Here is an 18,847-nt window from a genome sequence, read left to right as displayed (position 1 = left end):
TAAAATAAAAAAAAAAAAGAAAAAAAAGGAAGAATGCACTGAAAATCTACTCTCTCTTTGCACCTTAAAGCTACTTTTAAAGGAAGTGGTCAATTTTAATAATTATAATACTGAAAACTCTAACTAAATTCACTCTATAAGAGAACTTATATAAAATCTGCTTTATTGATCATCACAAATTATGGGGCAGATTGATTCTGAACACAAAACCATATAGTGGCAGATTTCTAGACAATGAAAAAAGAATATTGCTGAAGTGGAAGTAAGGGAAAAACGGGAATGTAAGGGCTTCCTATCAATTCAGCAGGTGTGGAACACAGAGATACTGACTTAGGTCCAGGAGTAAATGGAGAGAGCAGCCACAGTTCAGATACCACAAAAGAAGGACAGAGTCAGATCTGCCAGCAAGATCTCACCTTTTGATTCTGCCTTTTAATTCCACTTCTTTTTCATCAGCTACAATGCAAAAGCATGTGAAAAATTTCTGAAACCATCCCACCACTAACAGGAGCAGTGAAAAGGCATCCTGCCAGGCATTGAGATCAGTAAAATATTTTGTCATGTTTCTTTTTTTACAAAGAAAAGTAAAGTATAGATGTAAGGTTAATACTTAGGCAGAACCAGCCATTCCAAGCTTGTTTTAAGGATATTTTTAAGAAGACTTTTTCATACAAAAGTGAGGTTGCCTTGGCAACTGTAACTATAGAAAGCTCGAATAATTACTTTCAAAAATCCTTCTTAGTGCTTTCTTCTCTTAATAGGAATATGTAAATACCTTGTTTTAAGCTACATTTATCAGAAATACTACGCATCATTGTTTCTACCCTTGAGGCATGGGATCCTATGTGCTTAAAGCAGGTCGAATAGTGCAAAACCAATTTGCAAATGTTTATTTAAATTCAAAAATTAAAGTCAGATAATGCATATTTGCTTTTTAAGGGAAGCAAAAATTTGAAAAGAATGCAGCATTCTGTTTTTATATTGCAAGATCTCACTGAATAAACTGTGCCATGTATTCATCTGTCTTCAAACACAGTAACAATTCACTTTTGTAAACAGCAAGCAAAAGGAATTAAGATGGAACTTAATACACCTAAATTATATTAAGGTAAACAGATCTACTGAGCCACTGCACAGCTCTGTATTGCATACTGTGGACTTACCTGGGTGGCTGAGACAACTTTAAGGTCTTTGTTCATCTCTTCATTACATGGTAGAAATGTATTCTGATTACCCTGGCATAGTGTTTGAGATCCATTATTAGTGTTTGAGATCCATTATTAGTAATATTTGGCATAGTTCTGCTAGCCCCTAGGCTTGTCATTAATAACTTATTCAGTTTTCCTGCTGTGCTTGTTAAAGCAGATGATGTCCATTTAGGCTTGACTCCTTCCTACAGCCTTCTTGGCCTGATATGCCATATTTTGACACAGTCCTCCCTCCCAGGTCATGCTGCCCAGCTTTCTGATTCTATGGCTTACTGATGCCATAGAATACATCAGCCACAAGAACGGGTTCTTGCAGAAAACTAGGGATGGCAATTAACACTAGTTTACAAATTGTCTATTTTCATTCATTATCAGAAGAGTAATGTTTTTCCCAACTCTCCTTTCCCAATTCTGCCTCCCAGCTCTGCAACTGCCTGTATGTAACACACACTAGGAAAGCCAGTTATACAATATAACAGCAATGCATAGACTCTGTTTTTTCTTCTCTGTGGTTCTGTAACTTAAAATGTATTTAAAAAACACAGATGTTAATATTCAAAGAGGATTCAACAATGAACAATAGTGAAACAATACTGAAACATTACAGTACTGAAAGCAATTTTCTTTTGTCTATAAAAATGTCACTAAATTATGCAATATTACAAGTGATCAAGGACTGATATGCAGGTGCCACTAGAAATCTGGGAAACCACTAACTTCCATGATGCACATGAATATTGTTTTCTGCCCCGTTAGTTTTATAAGGTGTCAGAAGTCACATTCATTTACTTATGCTGCATCATCATCATCATCATCATCCTCATCATCATGGTCATCATTCCAAGCAGTGTTAGTATATTTCAAATCCACCCATCCACAGAAGACTAGCAGCTTTCAGCACAATGGGTATCAAATATATCTGTTCAGTGTCTCGTTTTTAGTGATTCCCAGGTTTACAGATAAGGTAATATCCTCTAAACAATTTTTTACTCATCTTCAGTGATTACACAGAGATCTTAATAATATTTCCAATTTTTCTGCTCTGCTTGTTAAAGCAGATGATGTCCATTTAGGCTTGATTCCTTCCTTCACAGTTCCTTCGCACTTCCTTCACACTTCCTTCAGTGAAGTGTGTTTTCAAGATTGCAATAGTATCAAGGTACTCAGAAATCCAGTGTACTATTCAGAAACTTTAATTTTCCACTAGCTTCTCAGTGTATAACGCAAAACAATTTTTAAAAAAATGCTTCAAATAATGCATGTATTAAACAAATAATGTATCAAATCTTGAATTTTGAATTCAAAGGGGGTGGAAGAATTTTAACCAAAAGAATATCTGCTATGATGTCTGTTTTAGGCTAAATTAAACATAACCTTTTAGCCTATGTTCAATCATCCTAGCTTTTATTCACTTTTTATGTAGTTTGACAAACTGAATAACCTGATGCCTTTTCATACAGTACTCTAGGCAACATATATACTAACCTATACTCTTGATTTACCTTTTGATCAATATATCTGTTTTCTTCAATTGCTGATCTTTTAGAGTGGTCACATGAGGAAGAAGATGCTGAAGGAAGCCTTCGCAACAAACAGCTGGTGTCTTGCTGCTGGCGATCAATAAACTGCTTCATAAAACTTTCCCTTGTGAACAAATAGAGGATTTTGACATATTAAAACCCCAAGAAGAGTTAATATTTGTTTTTCCTTATGAAATATCACAATTCATTACTGCTGAGATGGATAAACTCCTGACAAAAAGTTGGGGTATAGATGTATAAATGAACAGAGTGCCTGAACAACTGACAACCCTTGAATTCATTTATTAAAGGAATCCATAAAAGAATTGAGAACTGAATCTCTTGCATGTGGATTAAAAAAAATAAAAAATATTGCTTTATTTTTTTATTTATTTTCCAATTAAAGTGCTAAATATTTCAAGTGCCTTTTGCAGCTTTCAGCTCTTTTGAGCTCATTAAACAGCAAGTTGTTACTTCAATGTAAATCAAATGCTGATATAATCCAAAGAAAACATACTCTCTGCATGAAGTTCTTTCTTGAAGATTTCAAACAACATCTGTTCATATAACTGCTTTGAATGTCAGTATTAAGGCACTTCAGCAATTCTGTGCCTCACACATACCATGTTTAAAAAGCAGAAGCATTTCTGTTTACAACAAATATACATTCATCTTGCCGTATTTTATGTTCAGTAGAGTTGCCTGTTTTCAGTGTAAACTATGTCAAAACTGTTTTTTCTCTGGAGAGATATTTTTACATAGCACAATAGCTTCAGATCTAAAGATCTGATTTGCTACTGCTAGTTTGAAGTTTGTTTCAGTAGTTAATAGGATCACAAGTGAGTACAGAATATGCTGGGAAAAACACAACTAGAAAGAAATACCAAAAAAGACCAAGACTAGGTATATAACATATACATATAACCATATGGTTATATATATATATATATATATATATAACCATACGGTAATTTGATGCTAAAAGTAAAACATCTGTGATTGTTTTCTTGAGGTTTGGAAGGCTGCTTTTCTTGACCCTTCTGACCAGCATGATTTCTTTGGTTCAGATAAGGTACTACAAACAGGTCAAACCAGTTGTCTTAACTTCCTTGTGAATTTAATCAAAAGAAATGTAACCTTGGGAGGCTCAGAACAATGGCAGCACATTGTTTCACATCATCTTCTCTTCTGGTATGTGCTTGTTGAGGATATTGAAATGGGCACGGCATCTGCTCAGCCAGCTTGTGCTATTTCAGCAGACTTTGCTGCCTGTATATACTAGAGCAGCCGTTGGATTTCTGTCAGATTTTTTTGACACCAAGGGAAAATAATTGTACTCTAAGTGATGATCACAGATTTGTAGAATAGTTTGGGTTGGAAGGGACCTTAGACATCATCTTGTTCCAGTCTGCCTGCCACGGGCAGGGACACCTTCCAACAGACTAGGTTGTTCAGAGCTCCATCCAGCGTGGCCTTGAACACTTCCAGGGATGGAGCCTCTACAACTTTTCTGGGCAACCTGTCCCAGTGCTGCACCACCCTCACAGTAAAGAATGATCTAGTGGATCACTGAGCATCTGATCATTACTTAAGGTGATTTTCACAGGAAAGTGGTAACTACGCAAATACAAATAAGGGACAGGGTCATCACAGGCTAACTGGTAATAGATGGTCTGTTTTACCCTCTCTAATAATTTCCTCCTCCCAGTTCACCCTAGCTTTAAAAACCTACATGAGAATCCATTAGACTGCTAGTTGTCTATGTGAACCAAGAAACTAAAATCCAAATGAAAGAGGAGAAATAACACACTTTTCAATTATATTGTACTTGTGTCAGTTCTGATCAATCTAGCTGCTTCCATGAATAAGGTATAGGGAATGCTGGGATTGCTTTTCCCCAAATGAGAGAAATGAGGTATACCCAAAATGCCACATCTTTTGAATGTCTATGTTAATTCTGTTTAATTTCTTATTTTCTGAACTATCTGCCTAACACACAAGAAAAAAATTAAATGTTTTGGGTGTTATGTGGCCCCAGAAAAGGGGGGCACAGCATGCTAGCAAAGGAAATATTTCAATACCTTATTTTTGGAACTGTGAAATCTGAAGGAAGCTTTGAGATTTTCACCATTTGTGGCCTGTTTGGAAATTTTTCAAAGATGCGTAGACGCAAGGGAAGCTTCTCCTTTGTATCTGCATTAGCTTCACTTTGCTTTAGCTGAAAACAGAAATTAAAAAAATAACATTAAGGGCAATTTTTCTCTGTAATATCCCAGTAATTTTTCAGAATCCAAATAATAACAATGGCAATCATTTAAAGAAACAGAAGATGGCAGCAAAGACCTACAGAAGGTATATCTGATAGGAATTAATGGCTAGAAGATTATAAATGCCTAACAATACCATGTCTGTAACTGAAAGACAAAACAGAAGGATTGCTAATAATTTTTATTTTAAAAAACAAAGCATTAAAGCTTTAAAATTAAAGCATATTTACATAATATTCAATATGCTAATTTCTATGTTTTCTTCATCGATTCTAAGACTTTCATCAAATAAACACCCATGATCTTTTTTATCAGGCACTTCTTCCTGTATATGTTGACAGCTCTTTGATACTCAAAGACAACACAGCACTATAAGAGGCAGAAATTTGAAGACAATCCAGCACCCAGAACACAAATAACAGGAAAATTACATATAGATGAGTATTATAAGTAATGACAAAGAACTCATAAGAATCCATATACATCAGTGATACTCAGGTATGGCAAATCACATAACAAATGTTGCATTTATAATAATCCACACACAGTTATTCAATGGAATACCACCCATCCAAATACAGAAAAAAGAGATACATCTATGTGGACAGGTGATGGCTAAATAAATGATATAAGATAAATGGATATGATATAGAGATACGATTCTTGAATACTGATGACCTTTACACAGCAATTCAGGTGTGTTATTGCAACAAAATCCCAAGTCAAAAAGAAGCACTGAAATTAATTTTCACGTTTGTTTTAAACTGTATGCGTACTGTATACAATTTCAGTAAGCATCCAACTGAAATTTCAATTCCTCCTCTCACCCCTGTGTGTAAGCAAAGGATTAGAGCTTAGATTTTAAAAGACATTTTCACCATCAGCACCTGCAGGGAATACTGCTGATAGACATCAGCAACAGATTTTTACCAGGGGCAATTGTCCATGAATTCAGACAGAGCTTTAACTCTCATTTGCCCTGCCTAGTGAAAGTCATGCTCCCACAGCATGCTATAGAAGAAAAACCGCTCTGCTGCACTGTCACACTATCAGCAACAGCACCACTTCCAGCTACAGGACAGCTTAAACTAAAAATCAATTCATATTTGGTTGGATAGAAGTTGTCATGTGGACTAAAAATTGAAGAGAACTGAACAGTTACAAACAAAGACTAATGATTAATGGTAAAACTGAATCAGAATAAAAGGGAAATGTTGCATAAATCTGTATTGTGTCCAGTACTGTTTCACTGCTTTATTAATGATCCTTAAAAGGAAGAAATTATGACATTTGCGCATACAATATTAAAATGTGAAGAATTGCAAATACCACAATGGACAAGGAAAAGGACACATTTAGAAACAGTGGCAGGAAATAAGAGACTGAAAAAATTCTAGATAAAGAATAAGAGCAGAAACTAAACAAGAACCTGGACTTCCATATAGCATCAAAAGGCCAATTTGGGCACCAATTGCATTACCAGCCAAAGGCTATGTTCACAACCAGGCTCTGTTGGTTAGGTATTACAGAGGTATGAAAAATGATACAGAAGTTCCCAGCTTGTCTCTGTGCTGTTTTGAAGAGAGCATATCTGGGTATGCATTAATTTCTAAATGCCATTTTACCATTTTCTCACTGACAAGACAAAATAGTGCTGAAGAGAGCCATAAAACCAGGGGAGGGCTGTGTAAACCAACTGGGACAAGGGGAAAAAAGAAAAGAAAGACTAAAGCATCCCAGTATTTATGTCCCATCTACCACAACTGATAATAAAGTAAGAGCAGAGGAGATGAAGTAAATTTACGTAATTATATAAGAAATATTTGAAAACAAATAACTTCAAGAATACAACAGTGTACAGCAAATAAAGGAATGAGAAATGAAATTCAGAAACAGAATTTCTAGGATGGGAATAAAGATTACTAGCCTTGTGGGGAAATCTCTGAGTGTTCAGAGAGATCTCCAGAGGGAAGTGCCTCATCATTTCAAAATCAGACAAGTCAGAACCCCTGAAATGTCAGAGTATTGCCAAAAGAAATCATTCATTGAAAAGGAAATTAATTGGATAATCTAATAGGGCTTTTCTGCAACATTGTACTGTTGAAAGCTTTGGGAAGGGATTATTTTTAGAGGAAAAAAAGGTTTCCAATTACTGACATTTGTTTTTCAATAAGAAAGAATTGCATAAATATGCATAATTTTGGCACAGACAATGTCACTTACAGCTATGAACTCCTGTTTTCATCAGTCAGTGTATACAGAATAGAGAGCACTGCAATGTTTGAAGTCTTAGTGCAGAAAAGAGCAGGGAGAGTTGAAAGCAGAAAACTGTATAGTTCAAAAGATAAGGAAGGGGATAGGTGAATGATTTAAGATAGGCTTTAAAAAAACCTAAAGTCAAGGCAGTTCTATAGAATATCTCCAATTACTCATGCTGTGATAATATTACATATTGGGGAGTGTGAGGTATTTAGCTTCCCTGAGTTGTTCTCTGTGCACTTAGGGTGTAATTGTTGCTCCATGTGACACACATCCTGTTTTGTATTGCTGCTTAGAACCTTTATATTTCAACTTTCTCTAACACTTGAAAAACATATTTTTTTTAAAGGTATAGGACTATTTGAAATGGGGCTATGATGGTGCGGAATGTTTCTTGCAACAGCTAGACCCAAATAACCAAATAAATAAAATATCTGGACATTTTTCTCTATGATTTTTAGGTTTAATTTATTACTCTTAATATTGACAAGGATATGCACACTTGTCACCCTGGGAATTGGAGCCTTCTGATAATGTTTTCATAGTTTTAGTTACTTTCCCATGCAAGTGCTATAAACATAAGCTGTTTATCACATTCCTGGTTGTCCTAAATACACATAGTAGGATGAATGGTGGTGAAAGTGGAAGTCTGGGAAAGGCAGGTCACAATAAAGGAGACAGCAGATAATGACTGTGCCTGAGAAACACCTAGACATACTGTCACCCAGACAGTATTCACTGTAAATGTGGCCAGGGGTGAAAGTAGTGAGCTCTTTTAAAGTACATAAAGAAACTCCTTTAAGAGCAGGGTTTCTGAAAAATCACTAGAGAACTGAAATGAGACAATCTTCAGGAGCTGATTAGGAGAGCTGCATTTCCATAATCTCTCCCTGTTTTTGGCAGAAGAGACATGCCACAGTGCATTTCAGATATCCAGCTGAATGCAAGGCAGTGTCACACCTGCCCTCCAGCTGACATCCTCTTCTGTGAAAGCAGGATGTGAGAAGTGTCTGCACATGCAGAACTCTCATGATGTTCTCAGGTGGAAGCTGACAGTCTGAAAGGTGAAAGTGCTCCAGGATCTGGTAATATGAACAAGATCACTTGAACAGTTCAAAGGGCAAACTAACATGATTATCTCTTAATATCACTGATTTGCATTTAGGGACAGAAACAACTTAATAGTATTGATCTTGCCAAAACAAACCAAAAGCTCAAATTTAACACAGTCATTGAGTTTCTAAGACATTGACACTTTGGTGTGAACATGATAAAGGAGATATAGAATTAACCATATCTAAAGGGTAAGACTTACCCATACTAACTTTATGTTTTGTTCTCTATTCATTTAGTTTTGATCATGGAAGAGGAGCCAGTAATGTGCAGAATGGAAAGAGTGAAAGACGCAGTTTTCATATGGTGTATGACACAAGTGTATGTGAAATTCACTTAAATGCTCTGTAAGTATTTCAATGAAATCAAATGATTAAAAAAAATATACAGCAATGCTCTCTTTCATTTTAGTTGACAGGCTGAAATGAATCATTCCAAATTAAAAGCTTTGCCACTGATGTCCACACAACATATTTAGGAACTGGCCAGATGCCCAAAATAATTTTATGGTGGCTGAAAAGTTCAAACCTTTTGCCAAAGTTCAGGAGTCTCACTAGTGGATGATTTTAAATTAATATTGTTTGGTACATTACAGTGCACTTCTAAATATCAACATTTTTCACTGCAAATCTTTAGTGACTGCATGCTTAACAGGATATCGTGCTCCAACATCAAACACTTTGAGCACAAGAGTGCACATGGATGAAAGACATTATAAACTGACACCAGCACCCAACCAACAGCTTTACAGATTTTTTTCTTTTTCCAAGTTCTCAGATTTACCATCACCTTTGACTTGTCAAAAGGAGCTTTGAATGAAACCCAAGTAATTAGCACTAAATGACATCAATTAAGAAACTAAAAATCAGAAAGGCAGGTTAAATGAGCTTCTTTTTTCCTTTCTGTTATTCGGAAATCCTACAGACCTGGCAGATTTCTGGACATGAATGATCTATATGAAAAGAAGATATGCATATGGGTAAGCTGTCACATCACACACTTGGATTTGGCATCAAATTGTAACAACATTTTTGTACCTGAATTTGATTTAAAATTCAACACAAATCAGTTACTATTATTTACACATTCAGTTTAATTTGCAAAGAAAAATGTTGATTTTCTTTGAGCACCCGCACCATGAAATAAAAAGAAGGTAAAATCAACCTGGAAATTAGTATAAAAAAATTGGATAAATAGAATTTGGGTAAAACCAACACTTGCAGTGTTAAAAAGAAGTATTTATGAAGAGTAGATCTTATTAGTATGTCTGCAGTGCTATATAAAAGACTGACAAAAGCCTAATCCATTGCCTAAAGTCACATGACACATGGTGAGTTCAAGCCATAATATTTGCCTCTTGGTTCTTCTAGGCCCTGTGTGGTGGCCCTGAGAAATGATTATACCAGCTATTTTTCTCCAGGTTTTCCAATTCTTCAAGACATCTGAAACAACATGTGAGCTTTTGTGTGCAATTCTCCTGCACAGAACTTCTGTGGCATGACATTTGGTTGCTCACTGCCTAACTGAGAGGCAGTTAGGTGGCAGGTGGGAGAGCACTACAGAACTGTGTGTCTTAGACTCCAACCTGGTGGAGTCTTGTCTTCTTCTTTGAAAGCAGTCTCTCAATTAAAATATTACTTGAACTATATCAAAGTATTGTCTGGAATAAAGTACCAGGAGCTAAAGGAGAGAGCCAGCAGTGAGGAAAGAGTTTTGCACTGTGCACAGACAAGTGTTCAATGTTTCAGCTTGTTCTCTTGTCCTCTTTTACTGCTTAGATGTGCCAGTAGTCAATTTTGCCCTTTGGGTTCACCTAAACAAAGGGGACATTGCAAATGAAAAAATTCTCCCATGTAGGTATGGTTAAACAGAACCTAAATTGATTTGTGTACATGTTCAGTACTGCCATGAGGAATTTTCAGTAAAATATACCAGAAGCTATAATCACCGTGGTGCTGGCATTCAGACACAAGACTGTACTGTTGATAATACAAGAGTAAAATAAACTGAAAAAGTTCCTGACAGATGGAGGAACCAGACTACACGCATATCTCATAGGCACAAGATCTGTTTTTGTAACAAACAACTTCTCTCTGTAACAGGATTTATAAGCTGTGTGTGTATAGTACGGTTTGGTGCTGTGACTACTATCCCCTAGTTGTTAATTTAGATAACTCTTTCTTAACTTTTGCATTACATCTTCCAAATTTAACAGATATTGAGTAAGATTTCACAAATGTGGGATTTTTAATAACTTCCTTCCAATAATTGTAGCTCCTATCAGTTCTTCAGGAACAAATGCTGCTGACAAGATGTGATTCCAATTCAAATAGTGGAAAACTTATCTAGCAAAATTTGGCTAAGATATAGTCTGTTAATTTAAAAGAAGACAGGAATCCAAATTTTCATAGTTTCTCTGTGATCAACTGAGATAAGTAAGATGAATTTTTCAGAGCTATTACTTCATACTGACTACAGGCTGGCAAACATTGCTACATGGTTTACACTTTGGACTTACTTCTAAATATTTCCAAATATTTTTGCCTCTTCGGGGGCAAGTATTATACAATTTAAAGAAAATGGGCAATCCAAGATTCTGTGCAGTCAGAGTTTGTAATCAGGCCCCAGGAATGTGCTTACCACACCAGATTCAACCTTCTTGCCTTTAGACTGAAGTAGCCACCTAAATTCATTTAGTTATGTCTTTTTATAGCCAACAATGATGAAGAGACACTTGTTGAGGTCAGTTCAGATCTTTGGTTGGCTATTTATTTCACAGGTTTACTTTTTGTCCACGGACTAAATAGGGAACTTGAACCAGTATGTTCTTTAAATCAGATGCCTGACTCCCAGTGTTAGCCAGGATGAATTCAAGCCACAGCATCTATGACGGCATTCATCTCAGTGAATGACAGTCCTCCAAATGGGAAGTACATTGTACAATCATCTAGGCACTTCTTACATTCAACTGGAAAAGGTATCTCCACATATGGGCTCATCCCATAGTACCACATAAATGAGACAAGCAAGATGGCCTTGGTTACTTGAGGGTAACTCCTTCACTGAATACAGGGTGTAAGGCCACACCTGTACCAGTAGTGGGGTATGGGCCTGTGAACTGGAATAAGATTGCCCATTGTGTTATACTGTTAGCAAGACTGACTGCACGTTTTTTGTCTTGGCCAGCTAGCACTCTCCCTGATCATGCCTGAGCACAGTTTGGCACTTATTCCAACTGGGCATGTTCCTTGTAGGCAATATGGACACTTTTAAATGGTAGGTTGTTTTGGGAGAAGAAAATAACTTTCCTGTATATGCAAGCCAGGCTGTGCCAGCTGGCCAGCTTTAAGGACAGAGAGCGCATCCTGGACAGTTTTCTCTCTTGATACAGATTGGCTAAATTATTATCTTTGAGAAGATGCTTTAGGGTCAGGAAGATAAAATAGTTTATAGATTCATAGAATCATTTAGGTTGGGAAAGCCCTCTAAGAGCATAGAGTCAAACCACTGTTTGGATAAGACATCTTGGATAAGACATCTTGGATAAGATAAACCACACCTTTGTTTTAAGACAGTTCAGGGGTAGGCATATATTTTGATGGATAGTTTAAAATAGATAATGAGAGTGAAACATAAATTTCATGCTAACATGCTTAACTCTTATTTTAATAGCTATTTCACATATAAATGACATGAAAATACTATTTTCATATTCATTATTTTTCTCTTGGGATAAGTAGCAGATACATTTTTGTTTCCATACAAAGGTTAGTGAGTTACAAAAAAATATCCATTATAATGGAAAATGAATTACATGCTCCATTTCACCAAGGGAATCTTCTTGAGATTTCATGTAAACTAGATATCATTATTGGTTATGAACTATGTATGTGATGAACAACAAGCAACTAAAATATTTTCAAGTGAACAAAAGCACAAGATGCACGAACTTGGCTCTTGTACAAATGTAAACATTCAATATTGACTAGTTACAATGTGTTCATCTTCAAGATTAAGGGAAAAATTCATTAAAACCTGAAAGGGTGCTTATCCGTGGGAAGCAAACAAATTACCATTGCAAGACAATTCAGAGATTCTTAATATTTGCTTTCCTATTCTAGTTTCTATATAAAGGAAGATTCCTGGAGGTAGCTTTGCAAATGGTCCTTACTTATATGTAGCTGAGACACACATGTCTTCATCTGCCCTGCCAGGTTCACGGGAAAACAGAGCCAATCTGGGAAATTTTAATTATGGACAGACTTTCAATGGTTCTCACCATAAGCAGCTCTCATTTATGTAAAAAAGAGCTGAAGACACTCAACAAACCGGGTCATGATTGACTGACGAAGTCATCATCTTGACTTTCTATCAGGATACAGACAGTGAGAGGTATTTCAAATGCTGAAGAGCAGAGAGGTCATAGGGATAAATGAGTTAGTCTGCAGAGAATGTGTACATCTCTGCCCATAGTTTAACAAAGGAAGATAACTTTTACCTAGGTCTTCTTAGTACCTAAGTACAGAAAACCTGAAATTTTTCCCATACATGCAAAACTTCTATTCCATGTGATTTGTATAGGCTGCTCTATGCCTTGTATGGGGTATTACATGAGATAGATTACCACTAAACTGGAAGGGACAGAAGGCATATCCAGCTTGACCCACTACTTAGTTTCATCTGCATGGTAAGAAACACACTGTGCTGGTTTTGGCTGGGGTAGAGTTAATTTCCTTCAGAGCACTTGACATGGGGCTGTGTTTTGCATTCTTGCTGCAAGCAGGGCTGACAGCATAGGGTTGTTCTCCTTATCACTGTGCAGCACTTCAACAGAATCAAGGCCTCTTCTGCATCTCATCCCACTCTACCAGCGAGGAGGTTAGAGAGGCACAAGAGGTTGGGAGCTGACCCCAGCTGACCAAAGGGATATTCCACAACATATGGCATCATGCTCAGTATACAAAGCTGGGGAAATAAGGATGGGGAGATGTTTGAAATGATGGTGTCTCTCTTCCCAAGTCACCGTTACATGTGATGGAAGAAGGCTTTCCTAGGGATGCCTGTACACCTGCCTGCCCATGGCAGATAGTGAATGAATCCTTATTTTGCTTTGCTTGCATGTATGGGTTTTGCTTTACCTATTGAACTGTCTGTATCTCAATCCATGAGTGTTCTCACTTTTACCCTTCTGATTCTTAGAGTGAAGGAGCAACTGTATGGCTGGGGTTAAACTTCGCCACATATCTTTGCTACTTGAACCTAATTCCAATTTTCAAATACAGCCTATGTGATTCATATAAATTTTTAAGTGCCGCCTGAGGTGGAAGCAGTTTTGTGTAGGTGCTGAAAAATATTTGTCACAGATTATGATGTAGGTGCTTGTACAGCAGATGGCATTTTGCTTCTGTTGGCTGTGGCAATGCAAACCTGTGTTTCCTTCTTTTTAGGTGTACTACAGTGTGTTTGGACACTCTTGTAAATGGAAACTTTGCTGGCACAGGCCAATATTACAATATCTTCTAACACACAAATGATCTCTAAAAAGACCAAGCAGATGACCTACTGTAGCTAGGACAAGAATGGTTCATTTGAAACATGAAACACAATTCAGATGAGACACTAGATAAACATTCCTAAAAATCCACTTAGATAAGTACCAAATGTAATAATGAGTTCATTATTCTTGCTCTTATTCACAGGAGTAAGCAGACATCAACCACAGAGCACAGTACTTTTTCTGTACTTTTTTTCAAGTGTTTTTGTTATAAGTACCATTATCATGTGCATTTGGTTCCTTAAAGGCATTCACCTAAATATGCATGTGGCTGTACACTTGATCTGATCTCCATGTAATTGGATTTGTTTGGGATTGCCACATTGGAGAGGGTCTGTGGAGGGGCTGTAGAATTTTTTTTCTGTTATGCAGTTCTAGAGAATATAAAAGAAGATTCTTCACAAAGAGACCTAGTCACAAGACAGGAAGCAAAGAATAAGCCTTTTGCTTAATGAGAGAGTCTCTCTAGATAGAACAAAGCAATTCTTCATTATGAAGACAACCGCTGGAATAAGGTGCCTAGACAAGCCAAGGATATTTTATCACTGGGGATATCCAGGACGTGACCTGATAGGAAGCAGGGTAACCTTATCTAATTGCCTGCTTTCAATACAGGTTGGACCAGGTGTTCTTCAGAAGTTCCTTCTATGATTTTTCTATGATTCTATGATTTGCTGATAGCTCTGAACTGCAGGACAACAGATAATTATGCTCTTCAGTTTCACTGTTGTGCATAGGCATACATCTGTCGCCCTGAAAACCCAGCTTCTGAGCTTGCTGACATAGTTTTCTAAAGACTTTCCCAGGACAGTAACTGTAAACATAGATATGTGTACATTCTTTCTGTTACATGTCTTGTGATGGGCATCTCTCATGGCCAGTGCAGTGAGAAAGTGTTATCCTGACCATCCAATCCCTGGCTGTGGTAAGAAGCCTATAAATCCTGGGAGGAAAAATAAACTCTCTCATCTTTTCACCACACCTCAACCTGTGTCTGTGTGATTTATTCATCTTCATCAGTAACATACATCAACTCTCAATAACTTCTACTTTTATCCAAATTATTATTGGGCCCTATTGGACTCTCTTAGAAGATAACCAATACAACTTAGATTTGAGTATTTGCCATCCACATAGTGGAGTAATTTTTGCAATCAAATATCCTTACTTAGAAAATATAATTGAAGTTGAAAAAAAATTCACAGATGTAGCTGAGACCAAAATCCAGGACATTTCTTTAAACAGGAGAGACTTTGTCTTTGCACAAATTACCTTCCCCTTGCCTTTTTGTGGATGGTTGGTTTGTTCATTTTGAACTAGAGGCAGAATACTTAATTTGACATAAGTGGTCTGAGTTTTAATTCATTACAGTTACAAAGTATTTTTCCAGTACAGAAATTCAGATAGAAGATGTATTTTACTAAAGGACACACAGAGACAAAGCTATACAAGTGGTAAATGGGAGGTCACAAAGGCTGATCCAAACTACTTCAGAAACCTTCTTGGCTGAGATAGACGCAAACACAAATAACATGATGTTACTGGCTGCCCTTTCTCCATGCAAGTTTGCTGATGAAATTTGAGCCAGGGCTAGATTCCTCAGTGCTGTTATTCCTTTTCACAAGAGATGGAGATGTTTTCTTTACGTCTTTGTGGTTATGGACTGTTTCTTTAAAGAGAAAGATATGTGTAAGAATTCTCCCTTCATTCCAAAACAGTGCTCCCACTCATTGGATATTATGCAGGAAAACCCTGCAGGCTTCCTCATCTTCTGTCACATTCTTAAAAGAGTGCCCAGTCCATTCTTGAGGAACTATAAAAGGATAACTCCTCTGAATTCTAAGTGGAAAAGAAGTGACTGTCTTAGGATCAAAAAAAAAAAAAATGCAGTAAATCAGTTCTTCTAAGCTGCTAGCTCTTTTTATGAAGCAGGAATTAAATCTCATGCAGAGGCCAGGCCTCTACTTTTTTTTTCAAGAATGCAGAAGTTAATTACAATGTGTACAAAAGTGCATAGATTCAAGGCTCCTATGGGCCTAAAACAGTTCAAAGAGGAAATGCAGACCTTTGTGGCACAGAAGGACACAAAGGCAAACACAGCATGGATTTTAAATAATCCAACTGCTATCAAAATAACTAGCAATGCTACATAAGCTCTTCATTCCAAACTGCTGCAGGACTGTCCCTTAATTCAGAGGACAGAGCATCAAGAATCACCTATGTGCCTTGACAAGCACTTTCATTTTCCTTTGCTATCAACTAAATAAAACAAAAAATAAAGATTAAATGAGCTCCTGGTGATAGAAAAGCTAGGTAAGCGTTTTATTTCCTGGTGATATAGATGAAGCTGCAGAAACTTACATTTACATTTTTGTTACTGCTATTCCCACATCCATAGCAAATAGAACTCCTATCCCTCCTCCTTGAAAAATGTGTGCTTTGAAAATGTTCCTTGGCTAGAATATTCAAGGGTCTCTATTTTATAACATTTTATACCATAAAACCTTCCTCTTGAATTTTTTTGAGTTTTTTTGGCAGATTGCATATATCAGAAATTGACAGCTTCTGAATTAATACTTAGGTGTTTATTTCACCTTTACAAGTAGAACATATCACCCAGAATTTGTGATTCATTGATGCTGTTTTTTAAAAAGGTGGCAGATGAGGTAAGAGGTAGGAAAAAAATTCAAACAACACTGGTGTCTTGGAGTTACAGCCATCAAGGGATTTTCAAAACTTTCTTAGTTATTAAAGAAGAAATAGCCTAGCATGAGTAGTTTCCCAGATGACCTTATTTTCCAGCCTTGAAAGGTTGCCTTGTCTTCTAGAAATGGATTCAGTCTCTGTAAAACTTACTACTTTCGAAATAATGCCTATTTAAATGTTCTGCATATGTTCCAGAACAGGGGACCAATTTGAATTTTGTGAAAATTCTATCTTCCCTCTATGATAAAAAGAAGAATTTTATGCATTTTATGTAGTACATAAATTTCAGTGTGGAACCATTACTGTACTTACCATTGGTTAATGAAATGTGCTTGACACTTATCTTCCCTGCCACTTGTTAAAAATCCATTCACATGGAATCAGATATAATGAAAAGGTAATTTTTCATTTTTATTCTATTTTATAGTTATTTCCCATTTAGAATTACCTCAAGCACTGTTCTCAGAATAAAAATACTCTGGAGGCAAGTAACTCTAACTAGGCTTAAAAAAGCTCCTTGATCTTCACACACAAATTCACATATACAAAATTTTATGCCAAATGTGTTTAAATTAGATATACCAATTATAACACCTTGTTCACACAATATGTTCATGAAAAATCCCTATGCTGAAACTCCCACTTTAATGCTGAAGCCTCGACACACAAAATTTAGAAGTGATGCAACTGCTGAAATTGTCATTGGAATCTTCCTGTATCTTCTGAATGCCTGGAGGTGTTTGGTGAAAGGCACAGGGCTCTGGCAATGTATTCTCACCAAATGTGTTCAGCATCCCAAATCCTATCTTTTCCAACTCCTTCTCTACTGACAGACAAAATGTCATTTCTGAGGTATCACTCAACATAGCTTCTGGAGCCATGTACTTGAAAAGCCAGTTACTAGTGTTTGACCTGTCGTTGTTCATGGTATCAATTAAAAAGATTAGTGAACTATGTGCTCTGGTTCTACTTAATCAGGGGAGAAGGGAGCAGAGGGGAAGAAAAGGTCCTGCACACTCAAAAGTAAAACTGGGTCATAAAGTATGAGGACTGGTTTGCTCCTCACTGAATAAAGGAGTTGTTAATAGGTCTGTCAAAATGATATTTGCATTACCAGGATAGTGAGACTCATTGGTATTAACAGGAGTAACATCAGAACTGTCTTCTGAATGAATAAGGACTGCATCTGGATGGCCTGGACTTCCCCTATAAACACCTTGCTTTCAAATACTAAGCCACCTCACAAGAAAAGAGATCTGAGGAGAGCAAGTGAAGAAAAAGGGAAAGCAAAAAATTAAATCCATGAAAAACAGGACTACAGTAAAGCATCAGCAAGCTATCTGCATGCAGGGAGATTGGACTTGCTAATATCTTTTCTATTATGGACTAGGTATTTTGAATTCTTGTTAAAAATAAAACAAGAAAACTTTAAAGAAAAGATGTTACAGAAATTCTATTCTAATAATTTCACATGCTGACTGATTTACTTTGAAAAAAACAATAAAAGAGGGAGTTTCTAAGAAATACTAAACATGACTTTTTCCAAGATGTGTTAGCTTAACTGCCAAATTTTCTTGCAAAAGGAGATCACTTAAAATAGAGCTACCCAGTGAAAAGAAACTTTGGTCTGATTCTAAAGCTAAATGTACAGGTGCACAAAGACAGAAAACACAGGAAGTAATAACAGGTACTGTAGGAAAGTCAGAGCACTGAGGAAGCATTTGACTGGAATGACTGAACATCACAGGCTAGAGGGCATCAAACGAAAAAATCAAGTGGAAGGCTCATTAGTTGAAAAAGAAATATCTTTTCACAAGGTGCATTGTTAAATTTATCTTTGCTACTGCAGGCAGAAAATGCTAGAATATATGCAGATTTGAAAATTGAATTAACAGACAGGCAAGAAAAAAGTCCATCAAGAACTAAGACAAAGATACACCATGTTGGACACTGGAAGCTCCTATATCTGTGGAAAGTAACTAACACTCAAGTATGAAATATCATCAGAGAAAGAAATACCACTTTGTGATTTCCCATTTCTTGTGTTAGTTCCTAAACATATTTTTCTGCCTACTGTCAGAAACTAGATATTGATCCAGGAAGAACTTTGCTTTCGTCCAGCAGATCTGTTTATTCCAAGCCTAGAGATTCTTCCTCAGTAAGCTTCATAATAATTTTATTGGTATTTGGCACTGTTTTTTTTTTTACCAGAAACATATG

The 18,847-nt window shown here is 36.5% G+C and overlaps 1 protein-coding gene across 1 annotated transcript in view; it reads right to left on the bottom strand.

The window, feature by feature from the left end:
* NALCN (sodium leak channel, non-selective) overlaps positions 1–18,847 on the bottom strand; it is a 230,438-nt gene that overhangs the window by 56,067 nt on the left and 155,524 nt on the right. The window contains exons 16-18 of the mRNA XM_088051078.1: positions 4,810–4,946; positions 2,711–2,852; positions 1,164–1,235 (exon numbers count right to left, since the gene is read on the bottom strand). Of these exons, the coding sequence (XP_087907204.1) occupies positions 1,164–1,235; positions 2,711–2,852; positions 4,810–4,946 (351 nt within the window). The remainder of the gene's footprint in view (positions 1–1,163; positions 1,236–2,710; positions 2,853–4,809; positions 4,947–18,847) is intronic.

Source organism: Pseudopodoces humilis, chromosome 2 (assembly GCF_049639895.1).
Source record: "Pseudopodoces humilis isolate 2021_Gansu_Grassland_sample_001 chromosome 2, ASM4963989v1, whole genome shotgun sequence".
In the NCBI taxonomy this organism is placed as follows: domain Eukaryota; kingdom Metazoa; phylum Chordata; class Aves; order Passeriformes; family Paridae; genus Pseudopodoces; species Pseudopodoces humilis.
The sequence above is the reverse complement of the archived record's forward strand: the minus strand, read 5'-3'. Positions and strand labels throughout refer to the sequence as shown.